Source organism: Hippocampus guttulatus, chromosome 5, assembly GCF_054856545.1.
Source record: "Hippocampus guttulatus isolate MCC_2025c chromosome 5, RoL_Hgut_1.0, whole genome shotgun sequence".
In the NCBI taxonomy this organism is placed as follows: Eukaryota; Metazoa; Chordata; class Actinopteri; order Syngnathiformes; family Syngnathidae; genus Hippocampus; species Hippocampus guttulatus.
Genome location: NC_141265.1, coordinates 23,797,771 through 23,821,611, shown reverse-complemented (window position 1 = coordinate 23,821,611; position 23,841 = coordinate 23,797,771). Strand labels below are relative to the sequence as shown.

Below are 23,841 nucleotides of genomic sequence, written 5' to 3'. Positions count from 1 at the left end.
CGACTACATTTCTCAAGCCCGAATGACATCCCGATGTCGCTGCTGTAGATCCTGGTTGTGTGGATCAGGGAGTCTATGTCCCTTTCAGCTTTATGTCATCCATGTAGAGTAGGTGACTGATTGTAGCTCCATTTCTGAGGCGGTATCCATAGCCTGTCTTGGTGATTACATGGCTTACGGGGTTCAGTCCTATGCAGAACAGCAGTGGGGAGAGTGCATACCTTGGTATATGCCACATTTGATGGACACTTGGGTAAGTGGCTTGCCATTGGCTTCAAGTGTGGTTTTCCACATCCTCATCGAGTTCGCAACGAAGGCTCTTAGGGTCCTGTTCACCTTATACAACTCCAAGCATTCAGTGATCCATGTATGTGGCATCGAGTCATATGCTTTCTTGTAATCAATCCAGGCTGTGCACAGGTTGGTATGTCGGGACCTGCAGTCTTGTGCGACTGTTCTGTCAACCAGGAGCGGATGTTTGGCTCCTCTGGTATCTCTACCAATGCCCTTCTGTGCTTCGCTCATGTTACTAAATGGTTACTTCGAAACCCACAGTCACGGTTGTCCACTTATTTTAGTCGCAATGATGACATGAGCTTCCATGTTGTGAAGAGACAGGTTATTGGCCGATAGTTGGATGGGACTGCACCCTTTGAGGGATCCTTCATGATCAGGATCGTTCGCCCTTCGGTTAGCCATCCTGGGTGAATCCGATCCCTCAACAGCTGGTTCATTTGTGCTGCTAGGCGCTCATGGAGTGCTGTGACCATGTCCGGCCTGGTGCTGGCCAGTTCTTCATATCTGAGACTCTTTCCTGTATGTCTGCCACTGTTATGGTAACTGGCTTCTGTTCAGGGAGGTGTCTACACTTTCGCAGGTTGTGTTGTGAACAGCCTGTTTATTCATCTGGCCTCATTCTCTTTCGTGTACCGCTTTAGGCGGCTTGGAGCCTTTGTTTGGCAGTTTCGAGTGCTTCAGGTATAGTCATCTGGATGTACCTCTCGGGTGTCGGCCTTTTCATCACACCTCTCTGGGCCTCCGTCAATTGACTCACATATTTCCGAGCCGCCTTGATCTTAGCCTCCAACCGTCTTTTCCATGGTGGATAACATATCTCATGTTATCTCTCTTATAGCCTGGCATGACTACTGATGCTGAAGCGTATATCAGCTCATTGGTTTCCGTGATCGTTACGGTCGAGATCGTCCTCAGTGCTGCATTCACACTTTCCATGAGACTTTCAGGTGGTACTTCACATAGCCGTTGTAATCGGTTTCTAGGTTGCCCAGCTTTTCATTCTTAGCTCAGTTGCTGCAGAGGTCAGTTGCTGCCTCGCTCAGCATTTCATTCATTGGGGCTGGCCTCCCAATCTCATCATCTGCATTCATTGGGGCTTGCCTCCCAATCTCTGGTATGACCTCCTCCTCTGATCTGGCAGCCTGGGGCCCTTCACCATGGAACCTGCGTTGTACCTCATCAATCTCAAGTTGTGACAGCAGTTGCCGTTTGTGGATGTTGGAACACTGAGCTACTAGTTGTTTCGTGGTCAACCGTGACTGTGGGTTTCGAAGTAACCATTTAGCCCACATTCTCTGCATGTAACCCCTCTGACTAGGGTTGCTTGAGTAGTAGCATTCCAACAGAGCCATGTTATCGCATCTCGCCCATCTCCGCTTTGTTCCAGTAGCCCATTTTTCATCAAGATGCTCTGGTTCCCCAGCACCTTGTTTGGCCGGGCGACGTCTGAGCCGGCATGTCATTCCTTGTATTGTCTCTCATCATTGTATGAGGTAGGCATTCGCGTCAAGGATCTTGCCCAAGGACCCACACTGTGTTATGTGCTCATTTTTTTTTGCCCCAGGCGGGATTCGAACCACCGTCTCCCGTACGCCAAACCGATGTCCTACCAACTGAGCTATCCAGCCGCTCATATATATATGAGCGACATATATATATACTGTATATATACTGTATATATATATAGCGGGCGGCCCGGTAGTCCAGTGGTTAGCACATCGACTTCACAGTGCAGAGATTCCAGCTCCGGCCTCCCTGTGTGGAGTTTGCATGTTCTCCCCGGGCCTGCGTGGGTTTTCTCCGGGTGCTCCGGTTTCCTCCCACGTTCCAAAAACATGCATGGCAGGCTTATTGAACACACTAAATTGTCCCTAGGTGTGATTGTGAGCGCGCATGGTTGTTCGTCTCTGTGTGCCCTGCGTTTGGCTGGCAACCGGTTCAGGGTGTCCCCCGCCTACTGCCCGACGACGGCTGGGATAGGCTCCGGCACTCCCCGCGACCCTAGTGAGGATTCAGCGGTTCGGAAAATGGATGGATGGATGGATGTATATATATATATATATATATATATATTTTTTTTTTTTTTTTAAGTCCGCAAAAAGTCCGCAAACGGTCCGCGAGAAGCAGTGGACATCAGCAAAACAACAGCGAGTCACATCGAGCAACATACAGTACATGTGGGGTGAGGGGGGGGGGTGAGAAGATGGAAAGCCATGTTGAGTGGCTGTATATCTTCTTTCTGTCTTATCACTGGGTTACTCTTTGATCTTTAATCAGTGTCTAAGTGTTGTTTATGGGTGTGCCCGCGTGTCTGTGTGTGTGCGTGTATGTGTGTGTGTGTATGGCTGAGAGAGAGAGAGAGAGAGAGAGGAGGCTTATATGAACAAAAGCACGTCTCTTCCATCCTTAATTGTCCAATCATCCTTATTTAACTCATCATAAACACGTCTGCTGCACGCAGTGGGATCGCTGGTCTTTGTGTGTGTGTGTGTGTGTGTGTGTGTGTGTGTGTGTGTGTGTATGTGCGCGCGTGTTACTGCGCTCTGGTGAAGCGCAAAGCCCCACGTGGGGCATTTTTTTTAAATGTCTATGGTAATTGATCGCTACTTAGCGGATTTTCGTTTACCGTGGGTGGCTTTGGTCCCCATTAACCGCGATAAATGAGGGATTACTGTACATCTATAAAAAGGAAATAAATCCAGATACGCATTAATGAGGGAACATCCTACTACTCACTAAATAACTGATTGCTGACGCAACAACTCTCATCACTTGAAAATGATGTGTCCTCACTGAGTGTAAAGATCATCTTGCAGTGCAAAATTATTCAATCCTCAGAAATAACTGAATGAAACTATTTACCTCATTGTGACAGTCTGTTGCATGTACAGATCATCTCGAAAGAGTGGGAAGAATAGAATAGAGAACAACAGGAAACTTAAGGCAAGGACATCGAATTCCTGTGCTTATAAACTGCAGAAGCAAATGGTGAAGAAGAGGAAGAGCAAGACGGCTGGAACTTTTGCTGAGTTGTACATTGGCTTTGTCTCCCATGATGTCCTATGATCCCTGGTATAGATGCCTGCCTAGCAAATAGGACCCCTAGAAAGCAAACCAAATTAAAATCAGCATTTTATTTGTCATAATCTTTTTTTAGAGACAATAACAGGAATTATTGTTTCTGAAGAGATCATCTTAAAAGATAAAATGAATATGTAACTGGTTTTAGTTTGTCGTTGGGAAATTACATTCTTTGGGCGACCAGATAGCATCATAAAATTTGAAGACAGCCAAATTAAAATCATAACAACAAACAAACAAAAAATGTGAAAACAGATTTTAAAAAACAACAAATAACGGAACAGAGTAAATAAAAAAACACTACAGCAACAAATGAATCGCAGCAACAAATAACTGAACACAACAGCATAACAAAAACACGACAATTTACTCCCGTGTTTAGTAATTTGATGTTGCAGTTTTTGATATGCTGTAACATGTTTAGTTATTTGTTGTTGTGATTAAGACCACATAGTTACTAGTTTTCAGGCCAATGTTTTTCTATGGAAAATTGTTTGACCCCAATCTATTTTTGCATTCACGTGTCATTCAGGGCCAGACGGCAAATAATGTTGAATCTTTTAAAAGGACAGTAGTCATAGTACAGTGAATTATATCAGACTACCTGTGATTTTCGAGTCTGGTAGGTCTACCTTATTACCTTGTCCACCTCCACCAAATGCCTTGCCCCCTCAGTTAACCACTCTTACTGCTGGCAATGAATTTATCAACATCAAATTCAACATTTTATGATAATTGTTCCTTATATTGTATCCATAGTGAGTGGCAAGTTTTAATCAGCAGTTTTGAATTGACTCAGTCACCGACTCTCCCTTTTGAAGAAAATGATTGTTTCCTACGACACCACAAATTTAAGGAAAAATAGTAAAGGGCATTTTATCGTTCCCATCCCAGGCTGATCGCTGCCAGTTGCATATGATATTATTTACAGTCCTCTCCAAAAGTAAATGTGAAATAAAAAAGCTTCGGTAACTTCATGTCACAAAACTGCAATCAGCTGTCACCAAATAGATGTATTCATCTCTACTTGTGCCCACTTCAACCTCTGAAAATATCAGAGCAATTATTTCAAATTTTATGGATGAAGAGTTGTCTATATCAAGTGACAAAAGCTTATTTAGTGAGCAGCTCTATTGAGAGGAAAATGCTTATTGTCCAAAAAAATCAGAAGTACTGGGGAATGTTCTGCTTTCAGAGATAGAAGTGACCATGAACAAACAGTTTTTGAACAGTCAGCCATCTTAAGCTTTTCTACAATGACACATTTAGGACTTTCCCTGACACAGTCTCACTATGTTAAGTGAAGGGGGGACATATTAAGTTGGAATCAGCAACTGAAGAGCCATTTGAACCTGTTTCAAAAAAGAAACAACGGGAGCCACAAATCTTTTTGACATCTAAGATGAAGATTGATTTTCTTTTCTTTTCTTTCTTTCTGTTTCTGCTGCAGACAGCGCCTTCAGCCGGTAGGCCAATGCGAGGCATATGTCAGTGTGTCGGCTATGTTCAAAACAGCCGTTGTATTAGCCATAAAATTGGAAGATTGGATTTGTAAAATCGGGTAAGAATAACCTCACACAATTAGAGGCAATTATTTTGTATTAATTCTGTGGTTTCTTACTTAATGATGTATTTTAAAGGTGCAAGTGAACTAGGCATATTCACAATTTGTTTCACTCTGCTGCATCCAATCCAGCTGTGGCGTCTATGGACTCATATATATATATATATGAACAACATGCATATGTACTGTAAATTTTGTCTATGGTAATACTTGCCAGTGGCGCTAAGGGCGCATTCAAGACTACTGACTAGGGAGCGGCAGTGCTGTGTGAATTAAGTACAGTAGCATCAGAAATATGGAGCAAAGTATGTACTCTCTGTCAGGTATTAATACCAATGACCGGGCCAATTACACCCGACCTCTCACTGTGCATTTATTGTGACACCCGTAAGAATCAGGTCTTGGGATGGGTCTGGGCTGAATCTTTTACATGCCACATTTTTCATTTTTTCGTCAAGGACGTCTGGGGTGGCAGAGAAGTATTAGAGTAGTGCAGGTAGAAGAGATAAAGAAGGTGGAGGATTTTAAGAACTTGGGGGCAACTGTCCACAGAAATGGAGAGTGTGGAAAAGAGGTGAAGAAGTGTGAACGGATGAAGAAAAGTGTCAGGTGTGATGTGTAATAGAAGAATTTCAGCTAAGATGAAAGGAAAGGTGTATAAAACTGCGGTGAGACCAGCCACACTGTTGGACTGGAGACAGTGCCACTGAAGAAAAGGCAGGAGGCAGAGCTGGAGGTAGCAGAGATGAAGATGTTGAGGTTCTCTTTGGGAATGACCAGGTTGGATAGGAATGAGTACATCAGAGGGACAATTCATGTCAGAGGTTTTGGAGAGAAAGTCAGAAAGGCCAGACTGAAATGGTTTGGACATGTCCAGAGGTGAGAGAGTGAATATATTGGGAGATGGATGCTGAGTTTTGAACTGCCAATTAGGAGGCTGAGAGGAAGACCAAAGAGGAGGTTTATGGATGTAGTGAAAGAGGACATGAAGGTAGCTGGTGTGAGAGAAGAAGATGCACAAAACAGGGTTAGATGGAGGTAACTGATTCACTGTGGCGACCCCTGAAGCGAAAAGCTGAAAGGAAAATATGTTTTTCATTTTTTTATTTATAAAAATATTTCAATTAATTGTCCGATCAGGTCATTATGCACAACTCTGTCAGTCAAGCCCACAAAATCCTAGTAAAATATATTGATGTTTGTGGTTATATTATGACACCATTAGAAAACTTCAAGTGGTATAAATGCTTGCAAGCCATTGTAGAGAATTGCAGTGGCGTCACAGTACACGATATCTTCACATAGTACACAGTACAAGGCATGTTTTCTCTTGTGCATTCTAGGATTTTGGATGACATTTGCCTCTTTACATCACATTTCTGCATGTTCACCACTACACTTCTATATTGGGGACAATTACCATAAAAGAGTGTCTGCCTGCCTGCTGTAGCACTCTGAACTGGATGAATTCAATCTATTGCTGCTGAACATTGGCTTCCCAAGAGTGAGCTCATTTATGAAGTGACAACCATCAGGCATATAGTACGTTATCTTTTTCAAAGCAGAGAGGCGATAATTACACCAAGTTGTCTTAGACCCGCACGTGCGCGCGCGCACACACACACACACACACACACACACACACACACATTCATGAACACATTTGTAGATGCACGATAACACACACGTGGATGAACAATAACACACACACACACACACACACATGCAAGCAGGCAAACACACTAAACACACACTTTGACAATAAGTCCCATCGACCTTGAATCTACAGGCAAAGTTTTGAGATATTTAACCTTTTTAATTCTATTGGACTGCCACTTCATTACGCTTGGATTTTATCGCAAAGACATCAAATTGTGCTGAGAACTAAGCACCAGGATGCTGCTATAACTTATTGAATTTCCTGCCTGCAATTACATCAGCAAACGGCCCCTCTATTTACCTGTGTAGACAACTCCATTTATTTCTATTGACATGTTGATGCTGCTAATGCCATTGGTAGACAGGTTCAATGCAGTCTCTTGTCTATCATCTGTCAAGAGAGGAGGCAGAGGAAAACTCAATATAAAGATTTAGAAAGAGCACAGAAGAAGCGAGAGGAGCACTGTAGCGTAGATAATAAAAGAGTGACAGTAGGGGGAGAACTTTAGTAATGACTTCTGGAGGGAAACAATGGGAATGAAAATTTACTGACATTTGAAAAGCTATTTTCTTCAACATTAGAAATAATTTTTTATTGGCATTGTAAAAAACATGCATCCATCCATTCATTTTCTAATCCGCTTACCATCAAGAGGGTCGCGGGCGTGCTGGAGTCTATGCCAGCTATCTTCGGGCAGTAGTTAGGGTACACCCTGAACTGTTTGCCAGCACACATAGACAACCATTCACGCTCACACTCTCACCTAGGGACAATTTAGTGTTCCATGAACCTGCCATGCATGTTTTTGGAATGTGGGAGGAGAAAACTCACGCAGGCACGGAGAGAACATGCAAACTCCACACAGGAAGGCCAGAGCCGGGATCGAACCCATGACCTCTGCACTGTGAGGTCGATGCGCTAACTAGTTGACCGACGTGCTAACCAGTCGACCACCGTGCCGCCGATCGTGAAAGCAATTCTTTAAAATTTTGATTTTAGGAAAGGCGCTTTTCATTCATGTCAGATAAAGATGCAACCTAGCTGAAGCCAATAACGACACACATTTGGAAGACCTTGAATAATTTGGTTCTTCTGAGAAAACAGAGTTGTCCTCAGAAAACTAATTCATGTGCAGATATGATTTTTTTACGAATATTGTAGCAGGTCATGGATTAACAATTGTGGGCGGCCTGAGATTGGTAGTTCTTTGCAGTTTTTTTGTTGTTGTTGTTATTTACATTTTTGTATTAGAAAGTGGCAAAATATTTTCATTCACTCTTTACCTTTGTCATGTCGCTCTAGTTTGCATGTGCAAATACTTTTACTGGAAGTGTTTTGAACATGTCATATTTAACTTCCGGGTTGAGTGAACGCTGGCACGTCTGCCTGCCGCGTCTGCCTGCCGCGTCTGCCTGCCGCTGCTCACCTGCAATTATTCTTTTTTTTAGCGTTTTTTTACGGTTTACTGTCGTTTCTACAGTTTACTCTCGTCATGGGAGAAACCCTACACTCCTGTCGCAATTCGTTGTGGTTTTGGACCGTCGGTCGTCGCACAGTTGTCCTCGGTCGCGCTGTCCCGGCGTCCTGCCTGTTCGGCTGTCAGACGGGGCCCTGTGCCTTCTCCACTCCTCTGCGCTCCGTGATGAGGGCCGACGGGACCTGTGTCTGGGCTATGCTGCTGTGGACCGTCCTGTCGCATATTCATAAAATTGCATATTCAGTTTAAATTAATCTCTCCTTTTATTATTTATAATTTTATCTGTGGTTTTATTGTTCTTGTTTTGATTGTAAAGTGTCCTTGAGTGAAAGGCGCTTATAAATTAAATGTATTATTTTTATTATTTATATTTTTAGAAGACAGGTTGTCATACAATCATCAGCAATTTCCATTTCTGTCACAAATGCCTTGTATGTCAGGAGAACAGCTATTGGCGTACCAACACACTTTCTATTTCTTGCCAAACGGCATTGTAATTCATTGAGCAGAGGCAAAGTAAAAGGTTTAAGATGGCAATCTTAATTGTAATCTTGCATGCATTGGAGTTCCATTCCATGCTTTTCTTTACTTAAATGCAATGTTTTACATTTAATTCTGGCCCCTATGACCCTGCCATAAATACCTTGTCCCATTCGCTAAATTGTTTATGTGGTATTTAGACTTTGAAATGGAGACAATGAAAAGGATAGAGCAACCACAAACTCATCCCAATTGACCATATCTGGGTGCTCAAACTCAAGAGGGGAATGATATTCCATCTCTGTAGATCTGATTTCAAGTTCAATCAGCCAAACTTAAGATCAAACAATTCAGTATTTCGGCAAAGAAACACCGAGGTACTTAACCAACTCCACCTCCGATTTCCAGTTGTACACCTCCTAACCGTGGAGTGTAGACCATAGGTAAACTCAACTCAACTGTATTTATAGTTCACTTTAAAACAACCACCACTGTATACAAAGTGTTGTACATGGAGCATAATTAATACAAACAACAACAAACAATAAAACAAATGTATAAGACAGGGGTGGCCAACCAGTCAGAGACTAAGAGCCAATTTTTTTACTGTGTTACTGCAAAGAGCCACACACACACACACACACATGCGCACACAGATGCACGCACTCACACACACACACACACACACACTTTTCCCCAAAGATCAACTTTTGGAGCGACCAACCTCCCACGATCGACCCGATCCCGCATGTGCAAGCATATGAACACACACACACACACACACACACACACACACACGACCATGCACCCGCGCACATATACTGGACATGCACGCTACGATGAGCAACAGCCTGAGCACCCGAACATAAATGAAACCTAAAGACACAAACACACAAATCTTTTTTTCCCCCCCCATTTCCTCCTCCCACCGCTCGCGGTCGACCTGGGACCCGTCTGCTGGTTCTTGGTCGATTGCGATCGACGTATTGGGCACCCCTGCCTTAAAACCGAGGTAATTCGCTTACTAGCTTAGCACTTAGCGCCGTTGTCTGTACATGGGCAGTGATTCAGTCATCTGATTGGTTGCCCTCTATGTCAATCAAGTAACGGGATTGGTGATAGGCTGACGTCGTACATTCTATGTATTAAGCACCGTTGTTTGAATGGCAGTGCCATCGCAGAGGCGTTTTCGTGTTAAAGCCCGGGAGCCGCATTGAACCAGCCAAAGAGCCTCATGCGGCTCGTGAGCCGTGGGTTGGCCACCCTTGGTATAAGACTTTAGAAAACACAAAAACGGTAATACTAAAACTCAAGCCTCATGCTGAGTCAAATGCTAAAGAACAAAAATTAAGATTAAGATATTCTTTATTTGTCTCACACTGGGGAAATTTAAAGTCAGAGTTCAGAAAGGAAACCACTAGGGAGGGAGAGGGGGGAAAAAAACACGCTCTAACTATACTCATATTAGGATAATTTGAGTACGGGATAAAAAAAAAAGCCCTGCACATTAGAAGCATATGACAGTTAAAACAAATCACAAGACATAACATGTAATGAGGGGGTGGATGGATGGGAAGGGAGCGGGGGGGGGGGGGGGGGGGGGGGAGAACACGCGACGCGGCCCATCCGACCAGCTGCACGGTCCCCGTGCGCTCCGCAGATCGGATCACATCACGGGGGGAAAAAAAACAGGAACAATAAAGGCGGTGATTTCAAGGGTGTGTATGTGCGTGTGATTGTCTGGTTGTGTGTGCGTAGTGATGGGTCCAGCGACACCGATGCGTTGACGCATGCGTCGGGCTCACAGAGCAATCCACGTGTCGGTGCATGTGCTGCTTCATTACATCACGTGATTGACACGTGAACTGCACCGGCGCAATCTAGACTGCATCGGCTGCGTCGACACAGTCCAGGCTGCTTGGCACATTCCAGGCTGCGCCACTCAGTCCAGGGGGCGTCGACTCAGTGCAGGGGGCGTTGACGCAGCAAAAGCCCGCACAGTGTTTATAAGGAAGTGTGTCTGGCGACACGATGCCGACTGCCGAAACATGCCAGACCTCACCCTCGCTCGAATAAAAATATATGTTTGGGCAATACGGAAAACACACTGATTATCAGAAAAAATTTGTCTGTCTGACTTCGAGCGTCGTGTCGGCTGTCATATAATAGGCTATTATTATATGAGAAGTGCTTTATGAACGTTTGTACTGTACGTCATACTCCAGTTGATTGAGAGGTCCCGCCTATAAGGGGGAGTTCCAGAAAGTGACTGCGAGTGAGCACACCGCATGTTTGATGACTCTGCCACGCTGCTTTTAAAAGTCACATAAAAGGTAAACCTTGTCTGCTGACCATCATTACATCGGCTAGGCTAGCTTAGCTGTTGTCGTAGTTCAAAGCTTAATATGTGGCGTGGGTTGGGTCGGTGCCGCGAGTACGTGCTCGCGCTCACATGCGCACAGCATAAAGCAGCGGACTATCGACTGTTGAGACGCGCTTCACTCGAGTGACATTGTTACAGTATGTGCATATTATGGAGCAGCTTCCGGACAAACACAAATTGTCCGCCGTGTAGAGCCATTTTGATCTCCTTTTGGAGAATAAGGTATTTATTAAAATCTCCTTGTCTCACCAAGTGCCTCTCTGATTTTTGACATGTCTTATTCCATTGTGTGTGTGTTCTCCACAACAGGGGAAATAGCATGCATTAAACGCAGCAGACTAAAATTTAAAACACTGGAGCATCTTATTTTTCTAAATCAAAATTTGTGAAGACAAAGCCCACAAGCATCCTCATTCACATGATTTTCACATTATTGAAACACATTGAATGATACAATATGAATGCATGGATGTGAATGATATTGTCAAGGGTCAAGGTCATCTTTATTGTCAAATATGCTTTATGTGTGACATGCAGCATAGATGAAATTTCTTCCTCTCAATCCTCAGTGCATATATGCATTAACACACACAGCTAAGAAAGGATAGCACCTACACTGTATAAAAAAAGGCATGTAATCTGAACAGTATAGACAATATAAACAGCATAAACAACAACATAAAAATGGCGCTTGTGGCTATTGTGGGTAGAGTGAGGTAGTGCATTGGATACACTTCATCATCAAATCAGTCTGTTCAGTCTGTCAAGTGGGTTGGCTGCAGGGATTTTGAAGGTCCAGCAGGTGGCAGTGGTCAGCGACACAGTATCATCACAGTATCAACACAGTGTGTCATTGTGTCGACACGCCTCATGAGGCCTCATGGACCCATCACTATGTGTGCGTATCTGGCCGCAGCTGCTTTGTCAAGGTCTGCTCATGGAGACAGTCCTGGCTTATCAATCCATGGCTGAGAGGAGGGGGTGATGGTGGGGCACTAGCTTCCATGCGTACTTCCTTCCAGGGATAAGGGGTCCAATAGCGCTGTTTTGGGGACGGCCGCCAACAATTCCAGACAGCCTTGAGTCCGTGGCCTGGATCTCTTCACTGGCGCCGATCAGCCAAATCCACAATTTCTTTTTCGAAGCGCGGATTCCAACTTCTCCAAGTTGTTCTCCATCTTGCAAAGACGCCCCAAAACCGCATCCATTTTGCGGTTGAGCTCAGTCACTGCTTGAGTCTGAGTGTTGGACATCTGCGCTGTGCCGTCCAAAAAGAGACCGGCAGCTTCTTCACTTCCAATAAAGCCGCTCCCATCGGTTGAATTTTACGATAGATCAGGAAACTGCTAACACCAAACAGCAGCATACCTGCTATCAGAGGGCCGATAATGTAGATGTCTTCCACATCCTAAACGGACAGTATTGACAGGCATACCATTCTCCACTTCCTCCAGGGATCTAGGGTGTACCCGGCAGCAAATGTCCCTGAGGGGCAAGCAGGCTCCCCGCTGCCTGCTCTTCTCGTCGAGAAAATTTTGTCGATTGCGTCGAGAGACCAGCCAACCAATTCCATGGTTTGTTTTTTAGGATAAAAATACGGCAGGAAACAGCACAAAGACAGCACATAGACTGAGTGGCGAGCAAGGGGGTCGGGGGGGGGGGGCACAGGAGCAGAGCAAAAAAGCATCCACCTTCGTCGAGAGCCAAGCAGAAAAAAAAAGAGTTTTAAGATGAGTCGTGGACTTCAGGAAACATCCTTCTCCACAGTTGCCCCTCACAGTATCCAACTGCCCTGTGTCAACCGTCGAGACCTTCAAGTTCCTGGGAATCACAGTCTCCCAGGACATGAAGTGGGAAGTCAACACCATCTCCATCCTGAAAAGGACCCAGCAGAGGATGTACTTCCTGAGGCTGCTGAGGACGCATGGCCTGCCACAGGAGGTGCTACATCTGTTCTACACGGCAGTCATCGAATCAATCCTGTGTTCTTCCATCACGGTTTGGTTTGGGGCCGACACAAAAAAGGACAAAATCCGACTTCAACGGACAGTTAGGACGGCGGAAAAAATTATTGGCACCGCCCTACCCACTCTTGAGGACGTGCACACTGCAATAATCAAGACAAGGGCACGGAAAATCCTCCTGGATCCCCCGCAAGCTGCCCACCACCTTTTCCAGCTACTCCCCTCAGGCAGGCACTAGAGATCCATGCGCACCAAATCCAGCAGACACTTAAACAGCTTCTTTCCTCTAGCCATTAACTCCCTCAACAGTCACTGTTCTTGTACAACAAATACTGCTACTGGTCACTCTAAAATGGTTCAATGATTTTCTGCACCAACTGTACAAACTCTGCTTGATACTTTGCACATTGTCTCACAGTTGTCACTGAGTGGTACCACCGCACTACGGTTCACTTACATTACGAAATGTCCTTCCATACCTATTTGTCATGTCCTTGTTTATGATGATACTAATGCAGCGTGTTATACCGGAGACAAATTCCTTGTGTGTTCTACATACTTGGCCAATAAAGATGATTCTGATTCTGATTCTGATTTTAGGGATGGGCAGTGAGGGGGCTTGCCAAACGTTCAATGGAAGGTCAGCAGTGGAAAAGGCTCGATCCACTCTGAGCCTACGCTTAGTTCTTGGTACCTCTAATAATGTCTGGTTCGCATACCTGAGGCAACTGGCAGCTGCGTTGGGGCAGAGGGGTAAGGTGGGGCGAGGCCATTTAAGGATTTGAAAGCAAATAATAGAACTCTAAAATGTCTTGGGAGTCAGTGAAGGGATGCCAGAGTAGGAGTTATGTGCTTCCTCTTACAAATACCAGTCAAGAGCCGAGCAGCAGCACTCTGGACCAACTGAAAACATGTAATGGAGGATTGGCTTATTCGAAAGTAAACTGCATGACAGCAATCCAGCCAAGATGTGACGAAGGCATTAATGACTGTTTCAGAGTGTTCTTGAGAAAGGAGAGCCTTGACTTCAGCCAGCTGGCTAAGATGAGCGAAGCTGTATTTCACAATGGCACAAATTTGCCGGTCCAATTTAAAAGCACTGTCAAGTTTAAGACCCAAGTTTGAGACTGTTGGCTTAAGAGAAGGAGCTAGGGGGCCCAGGTCCGCATGATGGGATGTATAAAGGCTACTGGATTCAAAGAACATCACTTCTGTCTTCTTTTCATTGAAATTCAAGACATATAGTGCCATTCAGGTCTTGATATCCTCCAGACAGGTTTAAAGTGGCCTCAATGAGACAGCATCTTTTTTGCTCAGTGGGACTTAGATCTGACCGTCATCTGCATAGCAGTGGAAGGAAATGCCATGTTTCATTGCGATGGAAAACAAGGGGAACAGATACAGAGAGAACGGCAGAGGCCCCAGAATTGAGCCCTGTGGAACACCACACAATAGTGGGGAAGTATGTGACTCAGAGTAGCCAAGGCTAACACAAAAGGTTCTGTCAGCTAAATAGAACCTAAACCACTTATGTGCACTACCAACAATGCCCAGCAGGTGCTGCAAATGAGCTAAACGAGTTATGTGATCCACTCTATCAAATGCTGCAGTCATATTAAAAAAATAAAAATAATAAATAAAATTTAAAAAATTGTGCACATAGTCTGCAGTTTACCAGAGGATGTCACCAAGAACTCATAAGTGTGCTAACTCTGTGCTATGCATCATCTTGAAACCGGACTGGAAGAACTCCCAAGACTTTATGTTCATCCAAGAATGATTTTAACTGCATGTGTACCACTTTTCCCAGATTTTTTTTAAATGAAAGGCAGCTTGGAAATGGGTCTAAAATTTGACAGTACATCTTGATCAAGGCCAGAGTTCTTGAGCCAGGGTTGCACCACAGCATATTTAAACTGCTGGGGAACCACACCAGAAGACAGAATGCTGTTGATAATGACCAAGACCGATGTACCAATACTCGGGAGAACCTCCTTAAAGAAATGCAGAGGAACAGAGTCACAAGGGGCGCCAGATGGCTATGTCTGGAAAACCACATCCTCTAAAAACGTCAAGGACACAGCTTCAAAAGAATTTAACACAGCTGAATATGGAACATGGCACAGGGGTGAAATGTGGTACTGTACTGTATTTGAAACAAGAGTCTTGCTGTAGAAACCTTATAAATGAAAAAGTGAAGGAATTTGTTGCACATTTCGGGTGAAGAGTCTGAGCAAATAGGCTGAGGGGGTACAGAATCAATAGTTTTAAATAGTACACGTTGGTTTTGACGATTAGCCTGAATTAGGTTTGATAAATGTTCTCTTTTGGCTTCTTTGACTGTGATCTGGTAGTTACATCAGCAGTCTTTCCAGATTTAATAAGAGACCTGCAGCTTATCTTTTTTCCACTTAAGTTCGGCTTTACGGCACTCCTGCTTATCTGTGCGAGTTCTGTTATTAAACCAAGCCTCAGGTCTAGGTTTTGACACCACAGCTTTTAAAGGAGCCACGGAATCCAGGAAGTCAGGGCAGGATGAGTTGAACCAAGAGGTGAAGAGTTCCTCTGTTTGAAGAGGACACGCAAAGGTTTGAAGAGGCTGTGCGATATGGCTAAAATTTAATATCTTGATATTTTTCCAGATATTTCAATAACGAAACGCTCACGATAGTAGTATGGGTTCAGTGAAAACTGCATTTTTTCAAATAAAAAACTAACTATCAACCCAAAGGGATGTGGATAGTGTTGTTTTTGGAAATTACTTAGCATCAACATTAACAAAGTCAGCAATCAATTAAAAATAATCAAATTCACATTGTACTGCAACTGTGTACGCACAAGTGGATTTCTTGTGCGTGTGCTCTCTAGGCAGCAGCAGCTGCGTGTGTCGCTTGCTCACTGTGCTGATGTCCATCCCCCTTCTAAGCCTCCGCAATATGATTGCCATCTGCTGGTTTTAACTCTCTATCAACGCCGAACTTAGAGGGCAAACAGTACTTGCTCAATGAGCCAAACTTGATCACTTGAAAAGTGAATAGAAAAGAGAAATACTGTACGGGCATTGGAATAATTAACATAGAAGGTGGATGAAGTGGAATTAGTTAAATTGGAAAAGAAATAAATCAAACTACAAGAGCCATGAGCAGATAATGAAGTTAGCCTAGTAAAGGCTCAGGTTAAAGTTTATAAAAGTTTTCATGTATCTGCGGTTTGTAAAGAAACATCTGAAAATTAGCACATGGACACAGAATATAAAGCTTGACTAAAAACCCACAAGGCACCCCATTTCTGCCAACTAAAACGGCACAAAAACAATTTAACTACATGCTCAGAGAAGCAAGGAAGGGACATAAGGATACAATCGAACAAAACTGTCATACTATGAACTCTAAGAAGCTGTTTGGATACTGAAGATATCACCTATATATGTTATATGTTTAGCTTAAAACTTTGTATCATAGACAGGTCGACTTTGACACTAGTCTCTGTCCTGAACATCTGCTGAAGTACTTAAAACAAAGAATGTAGTGTGAAGTTTAGATTCTATTTTCACTTGATTAATTAATTAACTTCTCCATTTTCAGCCTCTGACTTTCGCACATCAACTCAGCCCGAATCAAACGAACACGCGGAGGACCTGGGGAAGTGGAGAACGGTGAAGGGATCCCGCCGTGTCGACAACAACACGCTTCCCCCTGCTTGATCATCCTCCAACAATTGGTGACCCCGACGTGATTCGAGCTGATTGTCGGTCAACAGGCAGAATTTCGGCGCGCCATAATTGATAAGGTAAGAGGACATTTATCCTCTCGATTGATTTTCTGCCCTGTTGACTGATATGATGTGATGCTTCACGTTTGATTTGAGACCAAATTAGTTTGGGGCTGGTAATGGAGAAAACCTGTTTAAACATATTACTGTGTATTTCGCTCTAATTCTGAGTTCTAGAAATAATAATTCCTCGTTTTACGGTTTAAACCCGTTTAAACGTATTACTGGGTGTACTCTGCTCGAATTATCGAGTTATAGGAGTAATAATTCCTCGTTTTGCGGCTTAAACCAAAGGCCTAAAATAACCGGTAAAGAAGAGAAGTACAAGAGAATAAGAGAATAAGAGAAATACAAGTGAAGTACAAGAGAATAAGAGAATAAGGAAATACAAGTGAATAAGAGGAATGCGCACACAGTGAACTCGTTTTCAGGGAGGTTGTCTCGTTCTGTTAAGAATCCTAGAGACTAGAATTCCTCGAGGAAGATGAGTTCATTTTAAGAGAAAATAGGAACAAGGAACAAGAGATGCGCATACTATGATCTTATTTTAGGAGGGGTTGTTTCGTTCTGTCAAGAATCTTAGAAACAGGAATTCCTCAAATTTAATAAGATCATATAGAGAATACAGGAGAATTCACAAGTATAAAGATTTGCAAATACAGAGGTTCGCGAATAAAGAGGTTCGTGAGTCAGAAGTTTGTGGACAACGAAGTTCACGGATATTAAATACTGCAGTTCGCGAATAAAAGGGGTTCCCGGGAAAAAGAATAAAGGGAGTCACACATTTCAAGTTACAGAAAAAGGAAGGGCGAGATTGATAGGGAAAGAATTGACCTCCATTTGTGTGACGTTAATTAAATAAATAAGGCCGCTAAGAAAATAAAAAGAGGAGGGGAGAAGAGGAGTTTGTAATCTGTGTGTCGTGTCTTTATTTGTAATCTGTGTGTCGTGTCCTTGTTTGTAATTTGTTTTGTGTTGTTAAAGTATAAAGATGGATGGGGAATTCGATAGGGAGTTGGAGTGGTTCGATACCCGTGTTATTCCAAACTATGGCCGTAATGTGCTGCTAAGTGATCAAGTGAGAAGTGCATGTAGTGTGTGTGTGGGCGCTTTGCCAGAGAAAAGTAGAGAAGAAGAAAGGGATGAACTGAGAGAGTGGGTGAGAGAATGTTGTGACAAGGGCTGGTTCCCGCCGATGTCTTCGGCTGCGTGCTTGGTGACTCTGATGAAAGAAGTAGAAAAAGCATGTTTGAATAAAAAGGAAAAATTGGAGGAAGATGTGAAAAGAACAAACAAGTTGTCTCCGAGAGGCAGGAAGGTGAGAGGAAGTCTAAAGAAAGTTGAAAATGGACGAAAAATGCCAGACTGTTGGCAATGGGCTATGCTGTAAAACAGTCAAGAAAAGAAGCTCAGACAGAAAGTGTGGAAGTCAAGCAGCTGCCCTCTGCGCCGCCACCCTATTGTGAGTCTGCCATGGGGCGACAGAGCGTGCCTATTAACCCTTTCACCGACTCACCTTATGCAAACGTGAAACAAATGCTTAACGATACATCTGTACCAGTTTGTCCTATTTTGTCAGTTTATGGAGGCAGCCTACAAGTGCACTGGGATGGAGTTGGCGCTGCGGGTCGACCACCTTCTGATGCCAAGAGACAGACAGCTGCGGACTCGCTGGCTGCAGGAGTCACTGCTTCAATCGACATGATACAAAAAGAATTTGACGAACTAATGAAATACAATTGCTAGACAGAGCTATAAAATTTAAAAGTTTGTTGACAAGACATCAGGAAGTGCCGAGGAATGTTAGTGACAAGCTACTCACACTCTTAAAAGAAGCAGAGGAGAAAGCACATAGACAGGAAGAGGAAGAGATGAAACGCAGCCGTGAGGCTAGAGATGTTATTTTTGAAGAGAGACAGAAGGAGATAGAGGAGGGGGAACGACGAAAGGATATGGCGACTGTGAATACACACCTATACATGTCCCAGCTGCAGAAGGAGATGACTGACATGAAAAGCGAGTTACAGAGCCTTAAAGATACACATCCAGACTCACCACTGAGTACATCGCGACACACTGAAATCGACACCTCGTTACATGCGGATGCTTCACAGAGCCCGCGAGGCATGTACACTCGTTCTATGGGAGGGATTGCTTTCCAAGCTCCCATGATATCCAAGGTGGACCCTGTGTCGGGATGTCAAGCAATGTATTATAAACCATTCACCCCCTCTGACCTCAGTCTGATGTTGCAGAAACTTGCAGAATGGTGGAGAGAGCTGGCTGAAAGCCGTCCAGCGCGCCACAACAGGTTAAATTCTCACAGCAGGTGACGTAAGAGCATTGATGACGCAATCGTGCCCGCTGTCTCAGTTAGAGACTCTTTTGAAACAATCGGGACTTACAGACATTATGGACAACATCGCACTTACTAGCACACAGTTTATGAAAATACTGACAGCATTAGACGCTTTGTTCCCCATACCCGAGGTCGTTATCTCTGACTTGGTGTTTGCTCCAAAGTCCGATGAGAATGCAGCAGTATTTATTGATCGCGCTCAAGTTGATTTTGCGCTAAAAACGGGTCATCAACCCACTGACTCCTCTCTTTATTCCTAAGTATTATATAGAGTGTTGGGATCTGCTATGCAACATATTTTATAATCGATTAAGTTTGCATTACATTGTTTTTTGAATTTTTATATCACTGCCATTTTTGCATGCTGGAATTACACATTAGTATTTTTGACGTTTGCGTTTATAATAATAATAATAATACATTTTATTTGTGGGTGCCTTTCTAGAAACTCAAGGACACCTTACAACAAGCAGTTAAAATCACAAACACAATGTTAAAAACAGCATCAAATAAAATAAGAAAAAATACAACAAAAAAATAAATAAATAAAAATAATGGCTTTATGGTCCGAGTGAGTAGGCTTGTCTAAACAGATGTGTTTTGAGGCTGGATTTGAAATGTGTTAATGAGTCCGTATTACGAAGGTCAGCGGGGAGTGTGTTCCAGAGTTGGGGAGCAGAGCGACTGAAGGCTCTGTTTCCCATGGTGACGAGGCGAGCAGGGGGGACAGAGAGGAGGAGAGAGGAGGAAGAACGAAGAGAGCGGACAGGTGTAGGAATATGGATGAGGTCAGATAGGTATGGAGGGGCTAGGTTATGGATGGATTTGAATGTGAGGAGCAGGATTTTATATTGAATGCGGTGTAAAATGGGGAGCCAGTGGAGATGTTGGAGGACAGGTGTAATATGGTTTATGTATGGTGTGAGTGTGATAATGCGGGCGGCTGAATTTTGGACCAGCTGAAGCTTATGGAGGGTTTTTTGAGGGAGACCGAGCAGGAGGGAATTACAGTAATCGAGTCGCGACGTGACGAGGGTATGAACAAGTATAGCAGTGGACTGAGGAGTGAGAGAAGAGCGGAGCCGGTGGATGTTTCTAAGATGATAATATGCAGAACGAGTGATGTGGTTGATATGTGAGGTGAAGGAGAGGGTGCTATCAAGGATGACACCCAGACTCTTGACCTGAGGAGAGGGGGAGATGGAAGAGCTGTCAAAGGGAATGGAGAAATTGTTTATTTTGTTTAGGGTGGATTTGGTGCCAATGAGGAGGAGTTCAGTTTTATTGCTATTCAATTTGAGGAAGTTTGAGGTGAACCAAGATTTTAATTCCTGCAGGCAGTTGGTTAGGGAGGATGGTGGGAGTATGGTATTAGGTTTGGTAGAGATGTAGAGCTGGGTGTCATCCGCGTAGCAGTGAAAGTGAATGTGATGTTTCCTGAAGATATTACCAAGGGGGAGAAGATAGATTAGAAACAGCAAGGGGCCAAGGACAGAACCCTGAGGAACACCTGAAGTGAGGGGAAAGGGGTGAGATCTAAAACATTTGAGCTGGATAAACTGGGTGCGGTCAGAAAGATAGGAGCAGAACCAGGAGAGGGGGATGCTGGTGATGCCAATGGAGGAGAGTCTGTCGAGGAGGATGGAGTGAGAGATGGTGTCAAAGGCTGCACTGAGGTCAAGCAGGAGGAGGATGGCGAGTGAACCAGAGTCGACAGAGAGAAGAAGGTCATTGCATATTTTGAGGAGGGCAGTTTCGGTACTATGGAGGGGACGGAAGCCAGATTGAAATTGTTCGTAGAGGTTATTGGAGGAAAGATGGGTGTGAAGTTGAGCAGCTACTGTTTTTTCTAGAGGTTTGGAGATGAACGGGAGGTTTGATATGGGACGAAAGTTATTCAAGTCGGAGGGATCAGAGCCAGGTTTCTTCAGTATGGGAGTGACAGCAGCAGTTTTGAGATGGGAGGGTACAATGCCAGTAGAGAGGGAAGTTTGAATAATGTTAGTGATGAGAGGGGAGAGGGCCGGGATAGAAGCTTTGACTAGAACAGTAGGGAGAGGGTCAAGTTGACAAGTAGAGGATTTGGACTTCTGGATTAAGATGGAGATTTGGTGGACAGATGGGGAGGTGAATGCAGAGAACAGGTGTGTAGGAACCGGGGAGAATGGAGAAGGAGGGTTGGGAGCAGATGAAGGGGTGAGCTGCTGGTGGATAAATTGGATTTTGGATGTAAAAAATGAGGCCAGAGTATTACAAAAATCAGTGGAATAGAGATGTGAGGGAAGAGTGTCAGCAGGTTTGGTGAGTTTAGAAATGAGTGAAAAGAGTGATCTGGGGTTACCTTCATTGGAACTGATTAAACCAGAGTAGAAGATTGATTTGGCTTTGGATATTGAGTCCTTGTAATGGAGGAAGTGGGTAGTGTACATTTCTTTATGAATAGTGAGACCAGTTTTTCTGTATAATCTTTCAAGTTGACGGCCTTTTGATTTAAGTTGTCTGAGGGTAGGGGTAAACCAGGGTGCTGTTTGGTTGAAGGAGACAGTTCGGGTTTTGAGTGGGGCCAGGGTATTGAGAATGTTATGGAGGTTTGTATTGTAGTGTGTCAAAAACTCATCTGTTGTAGAAAGACAATCAGTACTGGGGAGGTTGTTGATAAGTGATTCTAAATTGTCCGGGTTAATGTCCTTGATTTTACGGAAATGTATAATGCGTTGTGGGTTGGATTTGACAAAGGACAGGTTAACATTGAATGAAAGCAATAGATGATCTGTGTATGGGAGGAGATCGGTTTTACAGTTTGTTGGTGATAATCCTAGACAGCAGATCAAGTCCAGAATATGTCCTTTACTGTGTGTGGGAACCGCGACCCTAATGAGGATCAAGCGGTTCGGAAAATGGATGGATGGATGGATGTGTGTGGGAAAGTTGACAAACTGTTGAAAACCAAAACTGTCCAGACAGGAGGTAAGGTCTTTGGTGAGTGAGTTATTGATATTGTCCATGTGTATATTAAAATCTCCTAAGAGAATCACATTTGGTGATAGTGTATACAGATGAGTGAGGAGTGTAGTAATGTCAGTGATAAAATGCTTGTTTGGTTTTGGTGGACGGTAAATAGTGGCAATCAGTGTGGGAGTTGATCCAGAGAACTGTATAACTGTAGCTTCAAAAGATAAAAAAGCAGGCACATTTACGGGTGAAAATTTCCACTCCTCGCGCAGAATCATCGCGAGGCCACCTCCCCTCCCAGTCGTGCGAGGCACAGTGTGATAAACAAAGCCCGGTGGAGTAGCTTCATTAAGAGTACCATAATCATATGGTTGCTGCCAGGTCTCAGTCAGACACAGAATGTCAAACTCACGATCTGTCAGGAGGTCGTGGACGAACTGGCCCTTGCTCGTAAGGGAACGGATGTTCAGTAGGCCGACGTTGACAGCAGTGCAGCTGCGAGCGACCGCGATGCTATCCGACCTCGGGACGCGTGTTAACACAGAGGCATCCGCACGGCGTCCGGTGTTCTTCCGTGGGCGGCGAGCGGTGGACCAGAACGACCTGATGGAGCTGGAGTTGTCGTATTGATAGTTTCGACGTGAGCCCCGGTGAGTGCACCTTCGCCGGGGCACGTAAAGGATGTCCGGGTGTTGGAGCAGAGCAGGCGGTGGTGGACCGTGTGGATTAAAATAGGGTTTGAGCTCAGTGGCAGCATACTGGTGAAGCGCTTCCAATGGGTGGTGGAGAACAGACAGGACGAACCAGCAGAAAGCAAGCCACTCACAGCTGATCGACATAGCTGGACTGGAGTAATAAAGTCGGGAAGCAGCGACAGGTAGCAGGTAAGTTAGCCGCTAGCCGCAACTCGACGGCAACTCAACACTCGATGACAGGCAATGACAGTTCGACCGATCGAGTGTGGATTGATCGTTGTTCACTCAGTGACCATAAAAGCAGGTCGACAAAAATATGTCGACTTTAAAAGATCAAAAAATTGACTTAAAAATTGACTTTAAAATCAAAAAAATCACGGGGAGTAGCGGCGTCCAAAAATTCGCCAGCGTTCACTCTGTTCCTTTTGTGACACCAGTTACTAGTTATGTTATTATTATCACATTTCATATCGTTTTGAATTTATCTCACCGATGTATTTGCTGTTGAAACATCGTCTTTACATATTGTTTTCAGATGCATTTAAGGGTTTCGGACTCTTTCGAGTCCGAGAGAGGGATTGAAGATATCACCTATATATGTTATATGTTTAGCTTAAAACTTTGTATCATAGACAGGTCGACTTTGACACTAGTCTCTGTCCTGAACATCTGCTGAAGTACTTAAAACAAAGAATGTAGTGTGAAGTTTAGATTCTATTTTCACTTGATTAATTAACAGCCCCCCGAGGGTTTTCTTGCCTCCTCCACCTCGTAAAAGTCCCTGAAGGCTGTCAAGTGCCTTCGAAGAGGAACCCTAATCTCAAGATTTGTGGACCAGCAGACATGGTCTGTACTTTGTCAAAATGCCAAGATCGAACTACATTGACCTTTCTTTGTTTCTGATTTTTACATAAGGGGAAGGACTGCCCGCCCCTAATTAATATAATTAACATACTATGCCTAAGTATACGTGTGACTGTAGTTGCTCGGGGCTTCCTGATGAAATCTGAGACTCACAGGAGCCCGAATCGATTCGTGTTGTTTCACACTTGTGCCCTGAATGTTCAGTAAAACATCTTGCAAGAACTTCTCCATTTCCAGCCTCTGACTTGCGCACATCAACTCAGCCCGAATCAAACGAACACGCGGAGGACCTGG

General features: G+C 44.0%; 1 protein-coding gene across 2 annotated transcripts in view; it reads right to left on the bottom strand.

Annotated features, from left to right (window-relative positions):
• Positions 1–2,266: 2,266 nt before the first annotated feature.
• arid3c (AT rich interactive domain 3C (BRIGHT-like)) overlaps positions 2,267–23,841 on the bottom strand; it is a 91,091-nt gene continuing 69,516 nt past the window's right edge. The window contains exons 6-7 of one of the 2 annotated variants that reach the window (XM_086111709.1): positions 6,903–6,992; positions 2,267–3,399 (exon numbers count right to left, since the gene is read on the bottom strand). In XM_086111709.1, coding sequence (XP_085967835.1) covers positions 3,236–3,399; positions 6,903–6,992 — 254 coding nt within the window. In that variant the 3' untranslated portion in view covers positions 2,267–3,235. The remainder of the gene's footprint in view (positions 3,400–6,902; positions 6,993–23,841) is intronic. The other variant, XM_086111710.1, reaches the window with a different exon arrangement.